Here is a 23,449-nt window from a genome sequence, read left to right on the forward strand (position 1 = left end):
ATTGTATGCCGCGAGAACCAATTGGGGGGAAATTAGGGCGAAGGCGCTGTTTGGAGCGCTTTGGAGTGAGAGGGGAGAGGGGGGAGGCGGGGTCCAAGGCATGGGTCAAAATTCATATTTTTGGATTCAAGGTGTGTGTGTGTGTGTGTGTGTGTGTGTGTGTGTGTGTGTGTGTGTGTGTGTGTGTGTGTGTGTGTGTGTGTGTGTGTGTGTGTGTGTGTGTGTGTGTGTGTTGGAGTGGCGGCGGGGGGGGGGTGTCACTCTCAGAGCCGAGAATCTCCAGTTCAGTTCCGCTCGAGGTCCTCGGCCGTGGGGATGTTGTAGCTCTGGAACAGCGGCTGCATGAAGAGCCCCACCGTGCCCACCACGCACACCAGCACGAAGATCCACAAGAAGAGGCGGTCGATCACCATGGCGACGTATTTCCAGTCCTCGATGATCTGTGGTTGGGACACAGAGACGGAGCAGACAGGCGTCAGGTGATGTGTGCCGTTCCAGGATCTGGTGTTTCAACGTTTGCCAAAAATCAAACCGAATAAGAAAATAAGGGTGACAAATAAATAATAATAATAATAATAATAATAATAATAATAATAAATACTGTCACATATTTGCTGCAAAGTCAGCATTTGAGACATATTCTCCAAACCAGTAGTTCACAACCTTTTTTCTACCACGACTATACTGCATATTTCCACAGCACACCAGTATCCTGTTTACCGCTTCTCATTATTATTATGGCCTGCATAGTGATGCATGACTCGCCAACGATTATATTGACGTAAAAAGAATAAAAGGATTCTTGTGGGGAATCACATTCACAATCCACTCTCATCACTGCTAATAGTTCTCACCTTCAGCGTGGTGCTTGAGCTTGTTCTGGTGAACACAGAGCTGCTTGTTCTGCTGGAACTGACTTGCAGCCCTTTTTGCAATTTTGACCTTGCAACACGAGAATTCACGGCACACCCGGTGAGCTCTCAGGAAATGAACGGGCGATTATAAGATCCGATCAAATTGTTGAAATTTGAGCCGCAGTGCCAGCAGCTTTTATGCACGGGTTCCGATCTATTTTTTTTAGCCACAGAAGAGGCTGATTGACCAGGTATTTCAATGCTTCAATTTTAATGAATAAAGCAAAATTCAAGTGCTTTAAGGACCCTGCGTGAACCCTGTGAGCTGAATTTAATTTAATTTAATAAGTGTAACTATAAATAAATGCAGTATAACTGAATCACCAGTAAGATTTGACAAATTAGACACAAGAGCATGGTGACTTGGGTTATGGGTTAGGCCAACTGTTATGACACTGGCTGAAAAATATTCAAGTTGATGAGGAATTTGCAACGAAAACAGTCACTGCGCATGTATTTTCTGCGTTGCTGGGGAGGAGGGGCGGGGTCAGCATGCAAACATGTGATAAATGTGTTGCCTGAAAGGTTACTTTAAAGTACTGACTCGCTATCATTATTTGTAAAACTTGAAAAAAAACATACACTACACTACATTTTGCGCTACCAAAATCTTTCCAACATGTCAACCGCACAACTAGAGGCAATGAGACGAGACTCTCATAACCACTGTAACTCTACGATTGAGGCAGCTTACAGGTCTGTCCCCCGACAGACCCCAAGCAGAAAGTAAAATGAGCGTGTTTTGAATCAACAGACCGGTCGATTTTTAAGGATCTAGGCTGGAGTTTGGGTGAGTATGCCGAATCGGTCACTGGCTACGTTAGATTCTGTGTGGACAACTGTATCCCAGTACTGACACCTCGCTCCTCTCCCAACCAGAAGCCCTGGATTAACAGCGACATTCGCCTGAGGTTGAGGGGGCTCCTTTTAAATCGGGGGACAAGGAATGCTACAAAAAAAGATCCATTTATGACTTACGGAGAGTCCTCAATGCCCCTAGAAGAGGATATAGGGACAAACTGGAAGATGACTACAGTGGCTGTGACTTGCGACGCATGTGGAGGAGGCTGCAGGTGTGGCTACCAACACCTCCCTCCCGGACGCGCTTAACAACTCTTGTGCACGCTTTGAAGTTCACAAGTTGGAGCCAGTGACAGCAGCACAGCGGCCACACCTGATGAAATCGATCTGCAGGTGACAGAGGCTGATGTGCGTAAAACTATTAAAAGGGTTCAGGCTCGTGGAGTTGCATCCCTTCCCGTGTGCTCAAGTCATGCAGTTTTTAGTGACATTTTTAGCCCTTCCCTGTCATCGTGTGTGGTTCCACTGTGTTTAAATACCTATGTGAGAATGTGGTTTATTGATTATAGCTCTACTTTTAATACAATTGTACCATCCAAACTGGTGTTGAAACTCAGATGTCTTGGTCTGGACAACTCTAGCTGTATCTGGCTATTTGACTTCCTGACAGGCAGGCCCCAGACGGTGAGAATAGGTAAAACATACTCATCTACATTAGTTCTTAGGACCAGTGCGCCTCAGGGCTGCTGAGGCTGCTAACACACACACACACACACACACACACTATAACACGCACACAGACGCACACACACACACACACACACACACTGTCTCAAGCCCCTATTACACAGTCTGTATACACACGACTGTCTTGCCAAATATAACAGCATCAAAACATTTGCAGATGACACCACAGTGATTGCCTTAATAAGTGACAGTGATGACAGGGCCTATAAGAGGGAAGTGGAAGATCTAATCATATGGTGCCATGATAACAACCTCTCTCTAAATGTCAATGAGACAAAATAAATCATTGTTGACTCCAGGAAGGTCAGGGGAACGCAATTTCGCAATCACATTCCAATTTCCATCAATGGGTCATCTGTTGAAAGTGTTGACAGTTTGAGCTTTCTTGGTATACGCATCTCAGACACGCAAGTCGCATGGTCTCTCGACACCAATTGCATCCTCAAGGAAGCACAGCAGAGACTGTATTTTATGAGGCGTCTCACCCAAAACTCTTGTGAACTTGTATCGCTGTACCATTGGGTGTCCTGACAGGCTGCACGGGACTGCACGCTGCTACAGAGGACTGTAAAGACAGCGGCAAAAAGCATTGGCACGGAGCTACACTTCATCACATTGACACCACTCGCTGCGAGAGGAGAACCCAAAACATCATTAAGGACGCCGGCCACCCCGCTCATGTTCTGTTCTCTCTCCTTCCATCTAAAGAACGTTACCGGAGCATCAAATCTCACACCACCCGCTTCCATAACAGTTCCATTCCACAGGTAGTTAGGTTGCTGAACAGCTGACGCACCCATATCCACCCCAAATTGTTGTTGTAATGAACTGTATATTGTGTATATAATGTATACATATGAATGCACTGTATACATAGTCTATGTAGGTCTGCTGTGTTTATGCTGTTTTTGGGATGGTGCGTCCTTTGTGTTAAGGCAGAGAGAGCCAAAGAATTTTACTGTATTTTTAATACACACGACAATAAAGTTGAACTTGGACCACAGAGTAACAACCTACTGGGTTCCAGCTTCTATGAGATGATGTCGCTCGCACCTCCTGAGGGACTTGAACCTGCGACGGCAGCGTCCAAACCTGTCACACCGTTAGCGTCCTATTGAGTTCTCTGGGATGACGCTATTTGATGATGCATTGTTAAAGTGAAGGTCATTGTCTCCGCTCTACGTGCTCTAGATTGCAGGAAATGGTATTTCAGGTTTTCAATAAAATTAAAAAAAAAAAGCTCCCAGCGAGGGACTACGCTCCCCTCCGACCTCCCCCACTTCCACTGGTGAAAAGTGCCCTTTTTCTGATTTTTTGCCCCTGCCCCTTAAAATGGCTCTGTGCACACCGCTGCATAGATACACTTGCACATCCGAACAGATATAGAGATATTGGATGAGGAATATGTAACCCATCACTTCTGTTTGGATGTGCATTTTAATTTGATTTCAATTTCATTTTTATCTCTTCTGTTACTTGCACTGTTCTGTCCTGTTTCTGTGACACCTGCATTTCCAGTCCAGGGATTAATACAGTTTTATCTTATATTAAAAGCTGCCTCGACCAGTAAAAGTAAAAATATGCATTGATTTTCATTTCAGATTGTCTTATTTGTCTTGATTGTCCATCACGGCCGCCGCATAGAAACCATCCCACCCATCCCACCCATCCCACTCACCCCCTCATCGTCATCCTCACTCTTCATCTTCTCGGCGATGTAGCGCACGCCGTCCACGCCCTCCTCCACGTTGATGTTGCACTTGAGCGTCATTCTCCTCCTGAACTCCGTGTTCTCCGCCAGGTCGCTGATCCTCCAGCCGTAGCGCTTGGCCGACTCCTCGTTCACGTAGAAGGAGGAGGAGGCGGAGTCCGAGGCCCCCGCCGTGCACGCCACCCCGTCGGCCCCCCGCGGCCTCCGCTCCGAGAAGGACCGCGGCTGGTGCTTCTTGCGGAACCTCTCGCGGATGTTGGAGCTGCCGGGCCGCCGCATGAAGAGGTAGGAGGGCAGCTGGTAGAGGAAGGTGCGCTTCACCCAGGCGGGCATGGTGTGCGTGCTGGGGGAGCGGTGGTGCACGTTGAGCACGCACACGCTGGTGACGATGGAGAAGGTGACCAGCACCATGGTGAACATCAGGTACTTCCCGATGAGGGGCACGGCGAGGGACGTCGGAGGAACGATCTTGGAGATCAGGAGGAGGAACACGGTGAGGGCCAGGAGGACGGAGATGCACAGCGTCATCTTCTCGCCACAGTCCGACGGGAGGTAGAAGACCAGGATGGCCAGCGAGGTGATCAGCACGCAGGGGATGATCAGGTTGATGGTGTAGAACAGCGGCTTGCGCTTGATGATGAAGTCGTAGGTGATGTCCAGGTACGTGATGTCGGCGGGGTCCTCGTTCTTGCGCCCCGGCAGCGAGACGATGTCCCACTCTCCGCTGGGCTTGAAGTCATCCCGGCTGGCGAAGTCGCTGAGGAGGATGATGTCGATCTCGGTGTGGTCGTAGGTCCAGGAGCGGAACTTCAGCGTGCAGTTCTGCTGGTCGAAGGGGAAGTCGCGGACCTCGATTTTGCAGGCCGACTTGTAGATGGCCGGCGGCAGCCAGGCCACCTCGCCGTTGTTGGAGACTACCGCGTTGGAGTAGAAGGAGACTTCGTAGTTTCCGTCAGCGCTGGTGGAGGTAAGGGAGGTGGGAGGGTGAAGGGGGAGAGCAAAGAGAGAGAAAAGAAAGATGAACCAGAGCATTCGAAAACAGCCGGGTCCAACCGACAGTAAGAAGCTGATGTGTCCAAGCTTCAGCTCGCCCTGCTGTTCATGGAAGAGCTTCCTGACTAAACGTCACCATTATTTGTCAAATTCTTTACATTACCTACCTAACCCACTATGAAGAGAACCGGAGATGCAATGCTAATGGCTGCCAAGCGAAGTTAATTTCAGTGCAGCACATTACCTCACGTCCGACAAGATGAAACACACAACAGCGACGTTCTCTCAAAGTTACAAGTAATAAACAGTCATTTTACAGCCGGTCAGTGAAAGCTATCCGGAAAATCACCGGATCGAAACGCACCTAAGGATCCGACTGACTATCACACACTGTCCCTCCAGCCCCGACCTTAAATCTTCTGAGGATGAGTCTTTTGTTGTTCTCTCTCTTCTCCTCACCAGGGTTGCAGGTGATGCATTAAACATCAGTGGCTCATAAATGCAACAGCAGGTTAGGAATCCGGCCATCACACCCGCTCTGCGTAATGCAGGCCGTGACTATGCAGACTTATTTATAGTGGCTTAGATATGCAGCGAGGCCCCACCTGCCCACGGTGACCTGTACCCTCACACCCAAGATCGGGGTTAATGGCGTCAGCCTGTAAAGAAGTGACAGGGGCCCTTGCCGTTTAACATGCATTAAAGGCCAGTTTGTGTTTCTGGTCTTGTAGTCTGATAGAGAAAAAAAAAAGCTAAATGCACATAGTGACGCTCCCTGTCTGTCCCACGTCTGCAGCTGTAGTAAGTACACTACACCGAGAGCACCGCCGACCAATTTCAATCTGCTTAATGACTCGGCACGCTGAAAAAGTGAGACCTGGTTTAAAATGTACGGAAAAGAGTCGCACTTGTGATGTGGGAGATTGTTTTCACGTGCAGGGTCTCAACTCATATCACTCTCACGATGAAGTTCTCAATTATAAGGCTGCCGTTCATTCTATGAGTACGTGGCAGCGCGCGAACAGCGATCCAACCTGAAACAGCCAAGAAAAATAAATAATCCTGCTCCGAATTAAGGGTCACCTCAGGGGAAACATGTTCCCCAGACAAACTTTATTTACGTGATTTAAGTTGAATAATGTCGCACAAGCCCACAGCGGAAGTGGGGGGGACCCAGGTGTTGACCTACATGCAGTACACGGAGTGCATCAGGTGAAAGCCACGGTGGGTCTGCCAGGAGCGCTAGACGGCACTGGATTTTCACAAAGTCTGCACTTCTGCTTTATTGACTTGTTCTACGTTGAATATACTTGTTTGCCAAGTTAAATGAAGTGCAATCAACTTAAACCAAGTGTTTTTTTTGTTGTTTTTTTTCTGGGACAGGATCATTGAAGGGTCATAGATACAGAATTCCAACTAAATAAGGCTGCAGGTTTTAACAATTGCCAATTTTTTATCACTTCTTTATCACTTATCCCACATCTCAAATGTCTCTTCCAATTATAAGAGATATTTCCTCTCTTACTTTTTTCGTTAACCCTTGCTTGTGAACCCTCTAATCCCTCATCCGCTGTGTTCTCTCTATATTAATACAATGAGCTTAGTGTGTCTCTGTCACTCCCAGTGACCTCTGGAGGGCTAGGGATGGATTAGCGGTGCGTGCTCAGTGGCGGGTCAAACCGGCCACTGTTTTGGAAACCCTCGTCATTATTATGACGCTCTGTCCACATGCAGATTCAACCAAGGGCTTTTGGGTTTTGTTATCATCATAAGAGACTCTCATCAGCCCCCTTTCTACCACGGGAGCCATTTTAGGAACCAAGAACTTTTTTACACAGGAGGAAGTTAGTTAGTACTTTATTTCGATATTGGTTCTAAAATTGTATATAATAATAAAATCCTATCCCCACTAGCCAGGTGGTCCTACACCAACCGAAAGGGACCCATTCGGGTGGAATTTGTGACTCTGAAGCTACGTTTTTATTAAAGATTCTCCTTTCTTGATCGATTTCACATACACACACACACACACACACGCACACACACACACACACACACACACACACACACACACACACACACACACACACACACACACACACACATTGAGACACACTGGGAGATGACATACTTGTTGTAGAGGACGATGTCTGGCAGCCAGATGTGTTGTGACGGGAGCCGAACCTTTTTGATGCCCTCGTACTCCTCAGGGTCCCACATTAACCTGTAGTCATTCCATACCTGTGTAAGGAGCACACACACACACACACATATCACACACACAAAAAAATATCCCCACCAACTCAAGAACTCAATAAATCAGAAGACATAGGAAGCATCCGTCTGAGAGCGAAGATAAAGGTAAAAAAAAAATTCAAGCGGGGTGAGTGGTTAAGTTACGTCAGGCAGCATCATTTATACATCTCCTGAGTTTCATCGAAATCAGTCCCAGGACACGCCCACACCGATGTGATGTCATGCGTAACAGGCCAGCGGACAGACGGACGGAGAGCGGACTGAACGGCCGCCGCCATCAGGGAACATTAGGAGCCGCAGAATGAAACGCACATATCCAAATTAATATGTCAGCATGCACACTCATGCACACGCACATACGCATACACCCACATACGCACAAACTCCCATATGACAGACATGCATTTCAGGCGGCGGAGAACTGCCCTCCTGTACGTCCGTCTCCGTCGGGACGCCCCTCCCCAAACCTATCTCCGTTATCGGGCTGAGCTCGGGTTTGTTGGTTCAATTTTTTTTTTGTCATTTCACTCGTACGATCTTACTGTTTGTGGCTCGAGATTGAGATTGCATTGAGAGACTTGCAGCACACCGATATTTATTATATGTTATATATTAGACATTTCTACACAAACAGAAGCGAGCGATGCAGTCGAGACGTTCTCACCTGACTGAGCCAGCAGTTTGTGGTCATGATCTGCTCCCGCTCGTTCTGAAGCAAAGGGAAAGACGGGTGGAGAAGGTCGGCGGGCGAGAGAAAGTAAGAAGCTTTATGCACGTATCGTTAATTTTGATCAAATTATGAATATTCGCTTATGGGTTAGACTGTGAGATGAGTTTTTTGTTCCTCTTCCACTGTAACTCTAAGGGACAGAAGAACATAATCAGTTTAGCAAGACCCGCGTATCAGATCATTTCTTGGCCTGATTGAACTTATTTTCACATGCACAGCTCAAAAGCACAATTATTTTAAATACACAGGCACAGACACACACACACACACACACGCACACGCACACGCACACACACACACACACACACACACGCACACGCACACGCACACACACACACACACACACACACACACACACACACACACACACACACACACAGATTCTCTCCCTCGTCTTTGCTTTGTATGTATTTCTATGCACTTGTCCATGTGTCGGCGTAAGCCTATTTAAATGTTTGCGTTCCGAGAGCAAGTACATGCGTCTCTTTGTGTTCCAGTTTTAGAACAAGGTTAGACCACGGTTGCATCGCGACCATATCCTTACCGGTCCTCACAAGAAACATGGCTGAAAATATTGGTACCCTTACATTTCCTTTTTAAAAACAATGCACCATTTCTTCCTGAGCAATAACGGATTTAGAAATTGTAGGAAAGCATGTCTGTGCTCTATGGACCTGATTTCCTGTGCTGTCTGACGGCCCAGTAAAGTAATATAGAGTTAATAATATTGGTACATGTCCCATGATGCCGCCGGGGCTGTATCTCATGTCACATATTGAAACGCTATCAACAGAGTAGAAGGTGATTGGCTCATAGCGAAATAACTGCCCCAAAACACCAGGATTATGTGATCAACTGAGAGCGCCTCCAGAAATGCAATTACATGGCGTAAATACGTCGCCAACATGACATTATATGGCAGCAAATATCAGTGGGTGAACTCCGTTACGTTTACCACCGGCTCTGTAATGTGTGAGCTCGTCGTTCAAAGGGTTATAATTTCATTAACTGGGACTTTAACACTGCAGGAACCGGGTTTCAGGAACCAGGAAGTCTGTTTCCGGAACTTGACCTACCATCAGTAAACATGCACATGCATCCAAAAACATGCACTCATCGTCTGACCAGGGATGAACACCTGGTTGTTGACAAATGCTGCCCACTGCTCCTGGCTGCCCCCCCCGGAGGAAGGACAAGCCAGGATGGGAAAAATGCAGAGGCCACATTTCACTGGCCCCAACCCCAAAAAGCGTGTGTATATATACAGTATATGCATGTGTTGTAGTGCGGTCATGTGACAAATAATGGTTCTTAATTCTTAAAACCTTTTGGCAGCACCTCGACTGAGGTGATTCCAAAAGAAAGTACCAGGTACCAGGCACCATCCACAACTTTTGCCCACTGGAAAACCAAAGAAGGCGGATAGAGTCGGGTGGAGTTGAGCCGGTACCGCGTGGTGGAAAAAGCAGCTCCAGTTCTGTAATTGGTTCCACTTGGAGGGTTCCTGGTCCCAAAAGAGTCTCCGGTGCCTTGGCAGTACTTTTTCAAACGCAAGCTACACGAGAATCCTTCAAGCACAATAACTTTTGCACAAAGCACAAAAAAATGTAAATACTGGTACAACAGCTGATTTATGATGTTGTTGTGGTAGTGTCAACGCGCGCCAAAATGAGAACATGAAAGAGTGGCACGTTTCACATCGTCTCCTCCACTAGGGCAGTGGGAAGCAACCCTGTTTTATGGGTTAGACCTAAATTGTTCCTCATTTGGATTTTCTGCACTCATGTTTATATTTATACTGTGTGTGTGTGTGTGTGTGTGTGTGTGTGTGTGTGTGTGTGTGTGTGTGTGTGTGTTTGTGTGTGTGTGTGTGTGTGTGGACCCCACAACTGGGCAAAATTGGGGTACACCCCTCAAGGGAGGAAAACAAGAGTGTGTGTGCGTGCGCGTGTGTGCGTGTGTGTGTGTGTGTGTATGTGTGTGTGTGTGTGTGTGTGTGTGTGTGTGTGTGTGTGTGTGTGTGTGTGTGTGTGTGTGTGTGTGTCCTCACCACGCTGATGAGCTGGGCCAGGGAAACCTGGATGTAGATGGTGACCTGCTGGCTCTTGTTGACGGCCGGTCTGATCAGCTTGTTGTAGTGCTCCGGAGACAACAGGTGACTCACCAGACGCTCCTCCACCTCCGCACACCAGGCAGCTGGAGGCCACACACACACACACACACACACACACACACACACACACACATAAAACACACACCCACAGAGGGAAAACTGTTAATAGTTCGGTGGTTTGTCCAAAAAAGATTCATCAATTTGTTCCTGATGGCTGCCTCACATTATAAGTTTCTTCATGTACTATATAAAAAATAAAGTCATGAATAAGGACTTCAACTTGTCTCTCTTTCTGTTTTGTCATGTAATAATGTTTTTAGAACATATTTTTTGCTTGATTGAATCAAACTTGCAGAGCAAAAAGGGTTTATATCCTTTTTGACTCTGGACATTTAGTTTTCAAACACTATGACTCAGACCATAACATGATAGTACATCTATGTCTTACTATGTATTTATTTTATTTTATTTTATTTTATTTTATTTTATTTTATTATCATTTTTTTCCCATTATTATATATATTTGTTTTCCATCATTTTTTTTTTCTATGCTCACTCTTTTATGCTACCTGCGGCTTACCTGTAAAGCTCTTTGTAACTGTATGTTTTAAAAAGTGCTTTACAAATAAATATTTATTTACTTACTTGTCCGTGGGACGCTCCACTGGACATGTCAAAAACACATCCTGCCGTCCAACATAGACCGATAAAATATTCCAAACTCTCGATTCCCAGATTGAATCACTGGGATGACGTTGTGGCACGGGGGGTGTTGCGCCGAGTGGTGGACCTCAGGTCGCCCAAACCTCTCGGGCCGCGGTGACTAAACACCTGAGGCCTGCGTTACGAGGAGGCCGCTGACTGATTGGATCTGATCTCACAGACGTGCCTAGGTAGACGGCGACAACGTTGCTATTTATAAACCCCCGCGGAAGGACGCGACCCAGACATGAACTGCTTTTCCAGATACCCCCATCCGGTCACATGTGGGACGAGGTGCGGGAGGCACACGGGCCCGGGAGGCGTCGCAACAAACGCGGCATGTGTTATGAGGAAGAGACCACGGTGTCTGCGGCGTGCAGGGCCATGTGCTGCAAAACGGCACTCCCACTGATCAGCGGTTCGTTTCATATGTTCAGAGTTTTGTTTGTTATTACGTGTCAATGTTTGCACGGAAATCATGACTCATCCTGCAAGTTCTCAACAAGGTAAGATGCAGATAAATATTAAAAAAAAAGTTTAACAAGTTAAAGTGACTAAACAACCAGGTGAAAGTGACTACAATAAAGTTAAAAGAAAATACACAAGTTCAAGAAATATTAAAAATATTTTTTTTTACATTTTTTTAACATTTTAAAACTGGTAAGTAAGTGGAAAATAATTTCAAAATTGGGGTGAAAGGAGAAGAGTGAATAATAAATAAGTAAATACTGATGTAGCTGATGGGAGGTGGAATCAGTGTATTGAGCGTATATACAGTATGCCATGTTAGTTGTAAAACATTTATCCAATACCAAACACTACAATCATCTCACCATAACATGGCCACATGATCAGCAGCCAGTAGAGAAGAATAGAAACTGAATAAATAAATAGATACAATTTATATTACAATAAATTCAAACAATATGTCCACCAAGGGTTAGTAAGTTAAATAAGGTGAACCCTATTTATCCTACAAATATTAATAAAATACTAAGACTAAAATACCAATTGCACTTTGAAGGATTGCACAGTACAGAGTTTTTAAAATAAAATGGTTAACACTAGGAGCGACAATATGTTAATGGATCAAGTTATTAAATAAATCACAAGGAAAGTCTTGGTTCTGCAGTGATGTCACCGCTGCTTATGTTTACTAGTGTATATATGTATATAATGTATGTGTGTGTGTGTGTGTGTGTGTGTGTGTGTGTGTGTGTGTGTGTGTGTGCGTGTGTGTGTGTGTGTGTGTGTATCGGGCCGGGGGTGGGGGCTGTGTTATACATCTCTGTCTGATCTTACAGTTTGGTTGTAATAGGGCTTCACAGTACGACATACAAACAAAACACATTTAAATATTTACACGCACACACAGACACACACACACACACACACTCACACACACACACACAAATGCATGCACATAAAAAAAGTTGTCTCACACAGTCCCCTTCATTTAGTGTGACACTGCGTGTTCGCCTTGCATGCAATCACTGTGGTTCATGTGACAATGAATTACATCTGATCACACACATCATAGGCACACACACACGCACACACACACACACACATGACACACAGACACACACACACACACACACAAATAAACACGCACACACTCAACTCTGACCCATGTGAGCCGTGCAGAGCAGTATCAGAATGGGTCACAGAGCTTTAAATGATTGTGGGTGGTTTTAAATAAGGACGCTGTCGCATTTAAACTCATGAAAATTCAGAATCTTTTTTTTTTGCGAAACATGTTTATATTTATAAGGCAAATGGGGGGGAAACTGTCCTGATATTTGAATATGTCCGCGGTCTCCTGCTTCCAGAGGCTGCGGGCCATTCGTGGAATTTTAAACCCGCATTATAAAACCAGGTCTCGAGAAAAATCCTCGGGATGGATTTCCAGCGCCACCAGACTGCGCTTTGTCGAAACTGATGCCGAGCATTCGCTCTCCACCGCTGTTTCCTGTTTGTTGTTGTTGTTGTTGCCTCTCCCCGCCCTCTCTGCCTTTCCCCCGTCTCATCAAAAATTAAAGCTGTTAATAATAGCTGAATTCTTGATCAGCTCTTAATCAGTTCTGCTTTAGTTTTTTATTTCAACTTGTTTGTTAATTTTAGAAACCTAATTGGTGAAAGTTTGAGATCAATTTAAAAACAAGGAGCAACGGTCCTAAATGGAGACGAAACCACCAATGGACTCTCTGACTACCAGTGGAAACTCTGAACCCGTCGTTGGGTCTAATGCATTTGCTCTCCACCCGTCTGGTGGATTCAGTTCCACACTGCTAGACAATGACATTCATCTAAGAATCAAAGATAAAACATTTATAAAGAATGAAAAAAGAAACGTTAATTGAGTTTCAGCCCATTTCAATAGTACATGAGTTCGTTTTGGATTGCCGGATTTCAATTTCAGTCATTGTCATCACATCAACTCAGAGAGGGGGTTTTAGTTGAGTAACAACCCACCAGGGCCTATATACCTCAACTGAAGAGGTTACCAGGCCTTTATTGGAAGCAGGCTTATATTAGAGGCAGGCTTTTATATCTAATTCCCTCTGTTTAATATCTGTATGTGATCATATTTTTGTATGAATTTTAAAAGAACTCTCCCTGGGTGCCATGCCATGCAAGCACATGTATGGTGGAAAAAGACCGAGCTAGTAGCAACCCTAAAAGTTGCTCTTGTGGAGGTAACCGACGGGGGAAATACAGTTTTTTCAAGTTGACCTTGAACGCACCACCTCCTGCTTAGCGCGATGGAGAGCGAGAGCTCTCAGAGCGAGCCATTTGCCCCAAGAAGCGATCTGCGATCATGTACGCAGCAATAGGAAATTGAGTAAATTAAATACATCTCCCATAAAAACAAACTTTTTATCTACTTTGTTTGGGAGCGGAGCAACAACGCTGCAGTTCCGATCAGTTTTTCCCCCCGGTCTGTATTTGAGGAAGGCTTTTATTTGTTCGTCACGACCACGCCCCCGGGCATTTATTAGAGGCCATGGTTTAATTTGACTTCCAGTTTATACTTGAGGAAATAGGGTATATACTGTATTTGTAGTAAATAACATTGAGAGGGTGGCATTGGGGAAACCGGTGTAGTGAAGATGTGGAGAAGAGTGATATATTATATTCTGTCTCTTGTTTTCTGTGTTACAGGTAAGAAGGCGTCGACCATTAAAATCTCAGGATCCTCCTGTTTCCTGTCGTCGTTCAATTTTGACAACAGTGATAACAGCGACATGCTGCTTCACACAGAGGATTTGGATTCTGAACATCTTGATGCTCCAAGATCACACAGACATATAAACACACATTCACACACCCACACACACACACACAGACACACACACACACATAAACACGCACACATGCGCACACACACACACACACACACACACACACAAACACAAACACACACACACACACATTACCGCCACAAAACAACGCCAGTAGCAACTTCAGAACCTAACACGCTACAGAGGCAGTAAGCAGATTAGCATCATTGTCTGATGAAACAAAATTGGATCAAGCTCCATTATGATGAGGACAAGCTCTTTCTGTCGCAAAACAAAAATAAAAAAATACATACACACACCAATTAGTTGATTTACTGGATGCCGAGGACCAATCACTGGTAATAATTGGTTCTTTATATAGAGTCAAACGTAAAAAAATGTAATTGATGTAAAATTTCAAAATGAAATGAAGTCCCCAACCCTGTAAATCCTTACAGACACGTTATTTCATCTAATATCTAATATCTGTGTAATGTTTTGATTAAAGTCTAATAAATTCAAGATATCCACACTCACTACACACACTTGTTGTAATATGCATGTGACAAAAGACCTCTTGAATCTTGAACCGTGAATCAGGGTTTAATTGTGGTAAAAAAAAGGTTGCAAAAATGATTTTGTAACTTGTTTTTGGTGAGTACACGCTCTTCTCTTTTTATATAGGGATAATATAAAGCTCCCCCTAACGAGGAGATTAATGATCTATAATCAAAATGCACTTTCGGAACACACTCCATCTACAGTACATTGTGCTAACACGAGTTGCCTGAAGCAAACGGAGTTTAATATATAGGGGGTTTTTTTCCCCACACTTTGCAGGACATGAAAAGGGCGTGCGTCTCTGTTTCCGCATGCTCCCTCGTGTTGAGAGAACCACGGTCAGCTGCGTTCACCTCTAACCCGAGTCATGACATTTTTTGACAGTTTTTACTCTTCATGCACACAACACGCAAAAAAAAAAAAAAGACTGAAGACTAAGCATTTATTCCTCGGGAACAATGTGCATGCGGAGATACCCTGTGCCGCCCCGCTTCAGAGTAGTCTCCCCCAGCTCGTTCCCATCACTTTCAGATTTCAGACTGCTACGTTTGCGTCTACAAGTTCCGGCTTCACATTATGATTGGTTTAAACGCCTTCCAATCGCTTTCCTTTCAGGGTCATTTTGATCCTTGGTGGAAATGCCTCGATCAAAAAAGGTGGAATTTGGAGAAGACACTCTTGGCTCGTCACAGCTGCGGTTGGCTCTAATGTATGCTCATGTACCTTTGTCATGGGGGATTTTGAACCTCAATGTATACCCCACTGCCACAAACATGGTAAAAACTTGGTCAAACATGGTCAAATTTGAGTGTACGACGGGGGTCCCTCCTTCTGTGGTCTTTTCTCAAGGTTTCTTCCTTTTTTTTCCCAAAGGGTTTTCTGGGAGTTTGTCCTTGCCCAGATGAGGGTTCAGAGCAGGGGATGCCGTTGATTTCTATGTGACATAAGGGTTTGTGAAGCCCTGTGAGACTGTATTGTGATTAAGGGCTACATAAATAAACTAGACTTGACTTGACTTGTACAGAGGGGGCGGAATCACAGGAAAATTGTGTGAAGAAACGCTGTCATGGTGCAGTGACAATGATCATTTTCAATTTTACAAGGTTATACACACCACCAGGAATTGATGAATGAATATATATTATTTGCTGCAGAAAAAAAAATCACACAATGAAAACAGCTGTATATAGTTGTACTTTGTATGACAGTTTGTTATTGACAATTTAAATATCCCTGCTGTTATTTGCTCAAAATCATAAAATATGCATGGAGAAGATGAAGATGAAGAGGATCTTCATTCGTTATGGGTTTGGAACCTGTTTGATTTTGACCCAATAAGAGAACAAGAGTCGCAATACAGCCTTAAAACACATCGATACACAGTTAAAAAATAATGCTTCATATGCTGTATAATGTTGTCCTCCAAAACATCAGGGCATTGAAATTAAAACATGGCATACATAGGGAGTGTTTTTTAAAATATTGTGTTGGATCACAAGTGCATAATGAGATATATATATTCTGTGTATAAGTCTGAGGTAAGCATAGACAGAGCACCGGGACCAGCCCGGCAACATGTCTCATCACACACACACACACACACACACACACACACACCGACGCACTTTTCTTGTCTGCCTCACTGCACTCTCCCCATCTCAATAATTCATTGTCGCTAAAATAAAAGCGCCATCATCTCACAGGCGCAAAGCCCTCCGCCACAATCAAAGGCGATCCTCCTCCTCTCGCTCACCCACGGCAAATCAAGACTCATTTTCATTCCTTAAAACTCATATTGTGAAAGTGCTGATTAAACACCTCTGCATCGGGGGCAAAGCACATTGATTGGTGGTGACTTCGACTGTACGAGGAGGAGCATTATTATTTATTTTCATATAGAGATTCAGAAAATTAATAATTGAATGCCTTACCATCTGTTGTGGCATTCCAGGGGCCAAAACAATTCAGGATTCAGCTGTCATTGCAACTCAAGTGCATCCGCGGCCAAATGGTCGACCACTGGAAGGATCTTTGACCAAGTTATTATCAGTGCAGATCCACTGTCTGATAGTTTGCTGCTGTGTGAATGTGTGTGTGTGTGTGTGTGTGTGTGTGTGTGCGTGCGTGCGTGTGTGTGCGATTTCAACTTTCCAACTATAAGAAATGTCCAAATTTGAGACATTTGAGACCATTATTCTTTCCAAGCCTTACATTTTTGCATGCTGAAACTTGTGAGGTTTTTTTTTAGCATCTCTCCATGACCTCCCACCGCCTCTGTCCTGAAACCCCCTCCCCGCCCCCCGCAGGTGGAGTAGAGGTTGGGGAGCCCGGAGAAGGAAGCAAAGAGGTTTTTCTCCTGTTCACTCCTCCTGCATCGATCGCACGGCCCACCGATGACACTAAGTACTTTTCTCCCTCGCGGATACACCTGACACATGTACCGAGGACTTGAAAGGCCCCTGAACACAACCCGCACACGTCCACACGCACGTAAAATCCAAATCTTTGTCTCTCTATCGCTCTCTTTCTCTCTCTACCTCTGAGATGATTGCTTATTAACCGGCTTGCCGTGTCTTAGGAATCGCAGCGCGCGGGAAATCCTCCCCTACGGACGGCATTAAAAGCCGACACCATTGAAACGGCAACAACTAAAACAACAACAACAACAACAACAACAATCGAGCAAATGTGCCAGCATGGTGACTAATCATTTACTATACGCTTGTTGACTCACTCCAGCCCTGCCCACATGAGTGAGCGAGCGTGAGTCGCTGACGAGAGGAGAACGAGGAGAAAAAAAAAAAATCGAAGTGTGTGATAAACAACAGCAGCCACCCGACACTAAGACACCCCCCCCCCCCCCCCCACGCGCAAGACGATGCAGAAAATGTTCTGGGCAGTAGCACGAACAAAGTTTGAAAACACGGGGCTTGATCACCACTTCCCTGGGGCAACGGAGGAAGAAAGGAGGAAGTCGCCTGCATTGGGGAGCATGTTTGCGTGCACCGTGTTTAATAAGGATAGCGTGTGATTTATCTGGTCGACACTCCTCGGCGGTGGGCCGGCCTTTAATGAGCAAATGAATAAATTAGGGTTATCTGCAACGCACATTAGTAGACCAACAATTTACTACGCTGTGCAGCTGCTAGTGAGGGGGGCGGGGAGGGATAAAGATATAAAGAAGAACGGCGAGAGGCCCGGGACATTGGCAGATGGAGAGAGCCAGAGAGAGACAGAGAGAGAGGGAGAGAGAGAGAGAGAGGGAGAGAGAGAGAGAGAGTGAAGTGTAGCAAGGAGACAGAATTGATAAAGTATTGAGCATCAAAAGAGTCACAGCACAACTGGGAGCGCCGCCGACTGAGCGACGAGACGGAGTCAAAGCGGAGTCTTGTGACAAAACTGAGACGGAGACTTGAGCGAGCAGGGGGAAGTGAGGACTAAAAGTAGACGGGGAAGAGAACGAGACAGGGGAGCTGCCGCATGCAGCCCTTTTACTGTGGTGGCCGGGGCGAGGTTTGAGAAGCGTGACAGAGACACAGTCACGCAACGCAAAGGCCCCGGGGCCTGGTTCTCCAGACAAGAGTCCGCGGAGCCCAGGGACCACAGGGAGGGGTGAGCGGCAGACGGCCAGGCTGGAGAGCAAAAAGGTGTGGGAAGGAAGGAAGGAAGGAAGGAAGGAAGGCAGGCGGGAAGGGATGGAGAAAGGATTGAATGAAAGAATGAAGGGAGGAGGGAAGGCAGGAAGAGGGGAAGTCAGGAAGGAATGAAGGAAGGAAGGAGGGAAGGAGAGAAGGAAGGAAGGGAGAAAGGAAAGGAGGAAGGAAGGAAGTGAGGTAGGGAGGGAGAGGAGGGAGTGAGGTAAGGAGGGAGGAAGGGAGGGGGGAGGAAGGAAGGGAGGAGGGAAGGAAGGAAGGAAGGAAGGAAGGAAGGCAGGAGGGAAAGAAGGAAGGCAGGAGGGCAGGAGGGAAGGAAGGAAGAGAGAACGGAAAGAAGAAGGAAGGAAGTGAGGTAGGGAGGGAGGGGAGGGAGGGGGGAGGAAGGAAGGGAGGAGGGAAGGAAGGAAGGAAGAAAGGAAGGAATAAAGGGAGGAAGGAAGGAGGGAAGAAAGAAAGGAGAGAGGTAAGGAAGGAAGGCGGGAAGACAGGAGGGAAAGAAGGAAGGCAGGAGGGCAGGAGAGAAGGAAGGAAGACAGAAAGGAAAGGAGGAAGGAAGGAAGTGAGGAAAGAAGGAAGGAAGAAAGGAAAGAGGTAGGGAGGTAGGGGGGATGAAAGGAAGGAGTGGGGTAAGGAGGAAGGAAGGGGGGGAGTGAGGTAGGGAGGTGGAGGAAGAAGGAAAGGAGGACGGAAGGCGGGTGGAAGGGAGGAGGGAAAGAAAGGAGGGGAGGAAGTAAAGAAGGAAGGAAGAAAGAAGTAAAGAAGGTAGGGCGGGAAGGAGGGAAGGAAGGAAGGAATGAAGGAAGGAAGAAAGGAAAGAGGGAAGGATGCAAGGCAGCAAGACAGAAGGGAAAGAAGAAAGGTATGAAGGCAGGAGGGAAGGCAGAAAGGACAGAAGCTAGTGAGGTAGGGAGGGAGGAAGGGGAGTAGAGGAAAGCAGGAAGGGAAGAGGGAAAGGAAGGGGGGAAGGAAGTAAAGAAGAAAGGAAGGGAGGAAGGAGGGGGGAGGTTGAAGGGAAATAAAGACAGAAGGGGGGGAAGTAAAGAAGGAAGTAATAAAGGCAGGGTGAATGAGGAAAGAGGCAAATGAGCTGGAATTGAAAATAACTCATGTAAGAAAAGCCTCTGCTTCACCACAAGTCAATATACTGAATACAACAAGTAATACTGTATAAAACAAGTCAATATACTGTACACAACAAGTAATGTACTGTACATAACAAGTAATATAGTGTATACAACAAGTAGTATACTGCATACAAGTCAATATACTGTACACAACAAGTAATATACTGTATACAACAAGTAATATACTGTATACAACAAGTGAATACACTGTATACAACAAGTAGTATACTCTATAGAACAAGTAATATACTGTATACAACAAGTGAATATACTGTATACAACAATTCAATGTACTGTACACAACAAGTCAATATACTGTACACAACAAGTAATATACTGTATACAACAAGTCAATGTACTGTACAAAACAAGTTAATATACTGTACACAACAAGTAATATACTGAAAACAACAAGTGAATATACTGTATACAACAAGTAATATACCGTATACAATAAGTCAATATACTGTATACAAAAAGTACTGTATACAAAAAGTAAATTTACTGTATGCAGCAATTCAATGTGCTGTACACAACAAGTCAATATATTGTATACAACAAGTCAATGTACTGTACACAACAGGTCAATATACTGTACACAACAAGTAATATACTGTATACGGCAAGTCGATATACTGTATACAACAAGTCAATGTACTGTACACAACAAGTCAGTATACTGTATACAACAAGTAATATACTGTATACTACAAGTGAATATATTGTATACAACAATTTATTTACTGTATACAAGTGAATATACTGTATACAACAAGTAAAATATTGTATACAACAAGTAATATACCGTATACAACAAGTCAATATACTGTATACAACAAGTACTGTATACAACAAGTCAATATACTGTATACAACAAGTCAATGTAGTGTATACTAGAATTAATATATTGTACACAACAAGTAGTATACTGTATACAACAAGTAATATGCTGTATACAACAAGTCAATGTAGTGTTTTACAACAGGATGCAATTGTTATTCCATTCTGAGTTAAACTGAAGTTATATTCAACCTGCCCGCTAATGATTTTAAAGGGTGTATGGGTCCATTTTATTAGTGTCTAACGACTCCTTGTTAGACGATGGAGCCCGGGGGCTACGTATCTATTGAAATTGAACTGCTGGCATGTTTCAGCACCACGGACAGCTCCACGGAGCGATTCCCTGGAAACTGCATCCTGCTGCACATTGAGAAGAGAGCACATCAAGCCAAGTGTCCTGAAATACCCCGCGGGCTGAACTTCAACCGGTCTGACAGGCTGATCCTCATTTCAGCAGCATGGGCAGCCTCCTCCTGAACCATGCGATAAAATGGGAAAATCTGACGGAAATCCAACAACTCACCACCGTAAACTAGATCCCCATAAGTTGGATGAAAAAAGTGAAAAAGGGCCTCAGCTGGGATGCCCGGGTTCCAGACAAAATGTCGACGTCAGGAGAGAGTCGGAAGAGATTTGTCCTCTTGAGGGTCATTAGGCGCACCTTCCGATCACCGGAAGGCATTTGAATTGAGATGCTCAGAAACTCTTGGAATATCAGGTTGGTTCGATCTCCCTATAGGTCTTGGCTCCTGTGACGTGTGCTCCCAAGATGTGTGATCCCGTGTGATGACGATGCTGTAGTGTACTACTGTATAGTGTGTGTGCACCACTGGGGTGCCTGCACCACTGGGATGGGGGAGCCTTTGGAAAGTCTTTGGAAAGTCATTTAAAAGTCTTTTGGCGCGTCTCTACCATTACGGCATAGTGTTGGCAACACAAATATGACATTTAAACCAAGCAAACATAAAAGAAAAATGCCTTGTTGTTTCTTATCTGTCAGACGGCTGAACCTCCTGAACCGAAAACTAAGCACTGAGGTTAAAAGCAGTGAGTGGGCTCAGACCCGATGAGGGGCAGCAGCATGCGTCCCATGTCCACCCTCACACAGGTTGGTTTTGCCGAAAGGAGCGTTAGTTAATAGCGGCGCGCCGAGAATCACGGGCGTGCAGAGCGCGTCCCCCGCCTGCATTGTGCGTGCCAGTACTTTGCAGAGAGAACAATTTGGCGAGAGGATTAAAACAAAAAAACAAACAAACAAAGAAACAACGACATCTCCTCCGAACGGACGCGCTGTGGTGGATGTTTTCCCAAGCGCCTCCGAACGCGCTTGGGAAAATATTTCACCTCCTGACGAAGTTGGAGATTTCGCGCAGGACACGTTTGTTTGTTTGTTTGTTTGTTTGTTCGCGATCGCACCGCGCACAGATCAGCTCCGGTGGACTACGCTGGAACACGGCGGTCCCCACCCCCACCCAACGTCCCATCCCATGCACCGTCCCGTCCCGTTACTCACTTGCCGCGGTGAGGAGCAGGAGACGGAGCGCTGCGGTCACCGGGGCTGCCATCGCTTCCCTCCTCCAGTGCGACCGGCAGGACTGACGGAGGGGGGGAGGGAGGGGGGGTGAAAACTTGCTGACGGAGGGAGTTTTTTTAGGGTTTTTTTTTTTTTTTGTTTGTTTGTTTGTTTGGGTTTTTTTTTTCCCCTGTCCTTTTTCTCCTTCCGAATTAGGGGAAAAAACCTAAAGGGACCGGGGGGAGGAAGGGGCGTCGGTACCGCGGCGCGTCTCGCGGCTTCATTCCGGGAGCGCGGGGTCCGTCTGAGCGCCGGTGCGCGGTTTGGAGCTGGAGAGGCTGCGGCGTTCTGTCAGGTCCCTTCAACTGGATCTGCGCGTCGTTCCGAGCCCCCCCCCCCCTCCCCTCCTCCCCCAGCTCCAACCCGACCCGACCCAACCCAACCCCACCCCACCAGCAGAGCATCCCACCCCCAAGTCATGGGGCTGCAAGAGCCAAACAGTAAGAGTTTAGTCCAAAAAAAATAATAAAAGCGTTATTTCCTCTGGAGTTTGGTCACTGTAGTCTCGAGTGCGTGGACGGAGTGGTGAACTAGATGGAGGGATACTAGTTATTATAGCGCTCACTTTGCTCTCTGTAGTTTTGGATCAACACCGTTTCATTCGTGACTACAAAACAAGAGGCAAATTAAAGTGAAAATCCTTCAGGGGAGGAGACGCTTGAGTCCTAGCAGTCCCTTCATCTCCCCAAAATGAGTGAAAATGCAATTAACATCAAACCTAAACCCGCTTTGATAGTCCAAAAACGGGAGCCTTCCGGGGATATTTTATCTATAAAACGGCAAATTTACTTTCCTGGGTGTTTATCCATCATCCATCAACAGGAGTTGTTTAAGGGTGAAATTAAGAACTCTATGAAGTCTGCTATAAATATTTTATATCCACCCTCACGCCAAGATGGACAATATCTTGGTGACGTACAGTATATTGTGGTTATATTGTTTCCATCGCATGTCCATTGTCTCACACAAAAAACGATATAAAGAGAAGGGAATACCATTTCAAGGAAACAACGGTGGGAATGAAACGAGGAGTAATAATTCCAATAAATAATTCATTAAGCCTACAACTCTAGGCTCATATGTGTCCCTGCAACACACACGTACGCACGCACACACACACACATGCGTGCGCACGCATGCGCGCACGCACACACACACACACACACACACACACACTAGCCAAATTTGGCTTGGCCAATCAACACAACTCCAGGGGCGGCAGCAGTCTGAACATGTGCCGCCTTTACTATATACGCCTTACAAGCTTCTCCACTATCCGAGGTCTATTTATGGAGGACCCAACTGTGGAAGCCATACGCTGCAGCGGAGCAGTGAAATGGGTCAAAGCAGCAGAAGTACGAAGACGCTCCATTAGGAGCAAACACAACAGCAGACACTACATGGCCATGCCTCCTCAGCTGGTACTGTAACAAATGGGCGTCCG

General features: G+C 45.6%; 1 protein-coding gene across 1 annotated transcript; it reads right to left on the minus strand.

The window, feature by feature from the left end:
* Positions 1-284: 284 nt before the first annotated feature.
* On the minus strand, positions 285-21,997 carry LOC307236347 (neuronal acetylcholine receptor subunit beta-2-like; the record flags this gene model as incomplete). Its single annotated transcript, XM_080008730.1, has 6 exons — positions 285-440; positions 4,141-5,131; positions 7,298-7,407; positions 8,087-8,131; positions 10,203-10,348; positions 21,946-21,997. The coding sequence occupies 6 exons, from the start codon at positions 21,995-21,997 to the stop codon at positions 285-287; spliced, it is 1,500 nt and encodes a 499-aa protein (XP_079864856.1).
* Between the last annotated feature and the right edge of the window lie 1,452 nt (positions 21,998-23,449).

This window comes from Zeus faber (assembly GCF_960531495.2).
Source record: "Zeus faber genome assembly, chromosome: 10".
Lineage (NCBI taxonomy): Eukaryota > Metazoa > Chordata > Actinopteri > Zeiformes > Zeidae > Zeus > Zeus faber.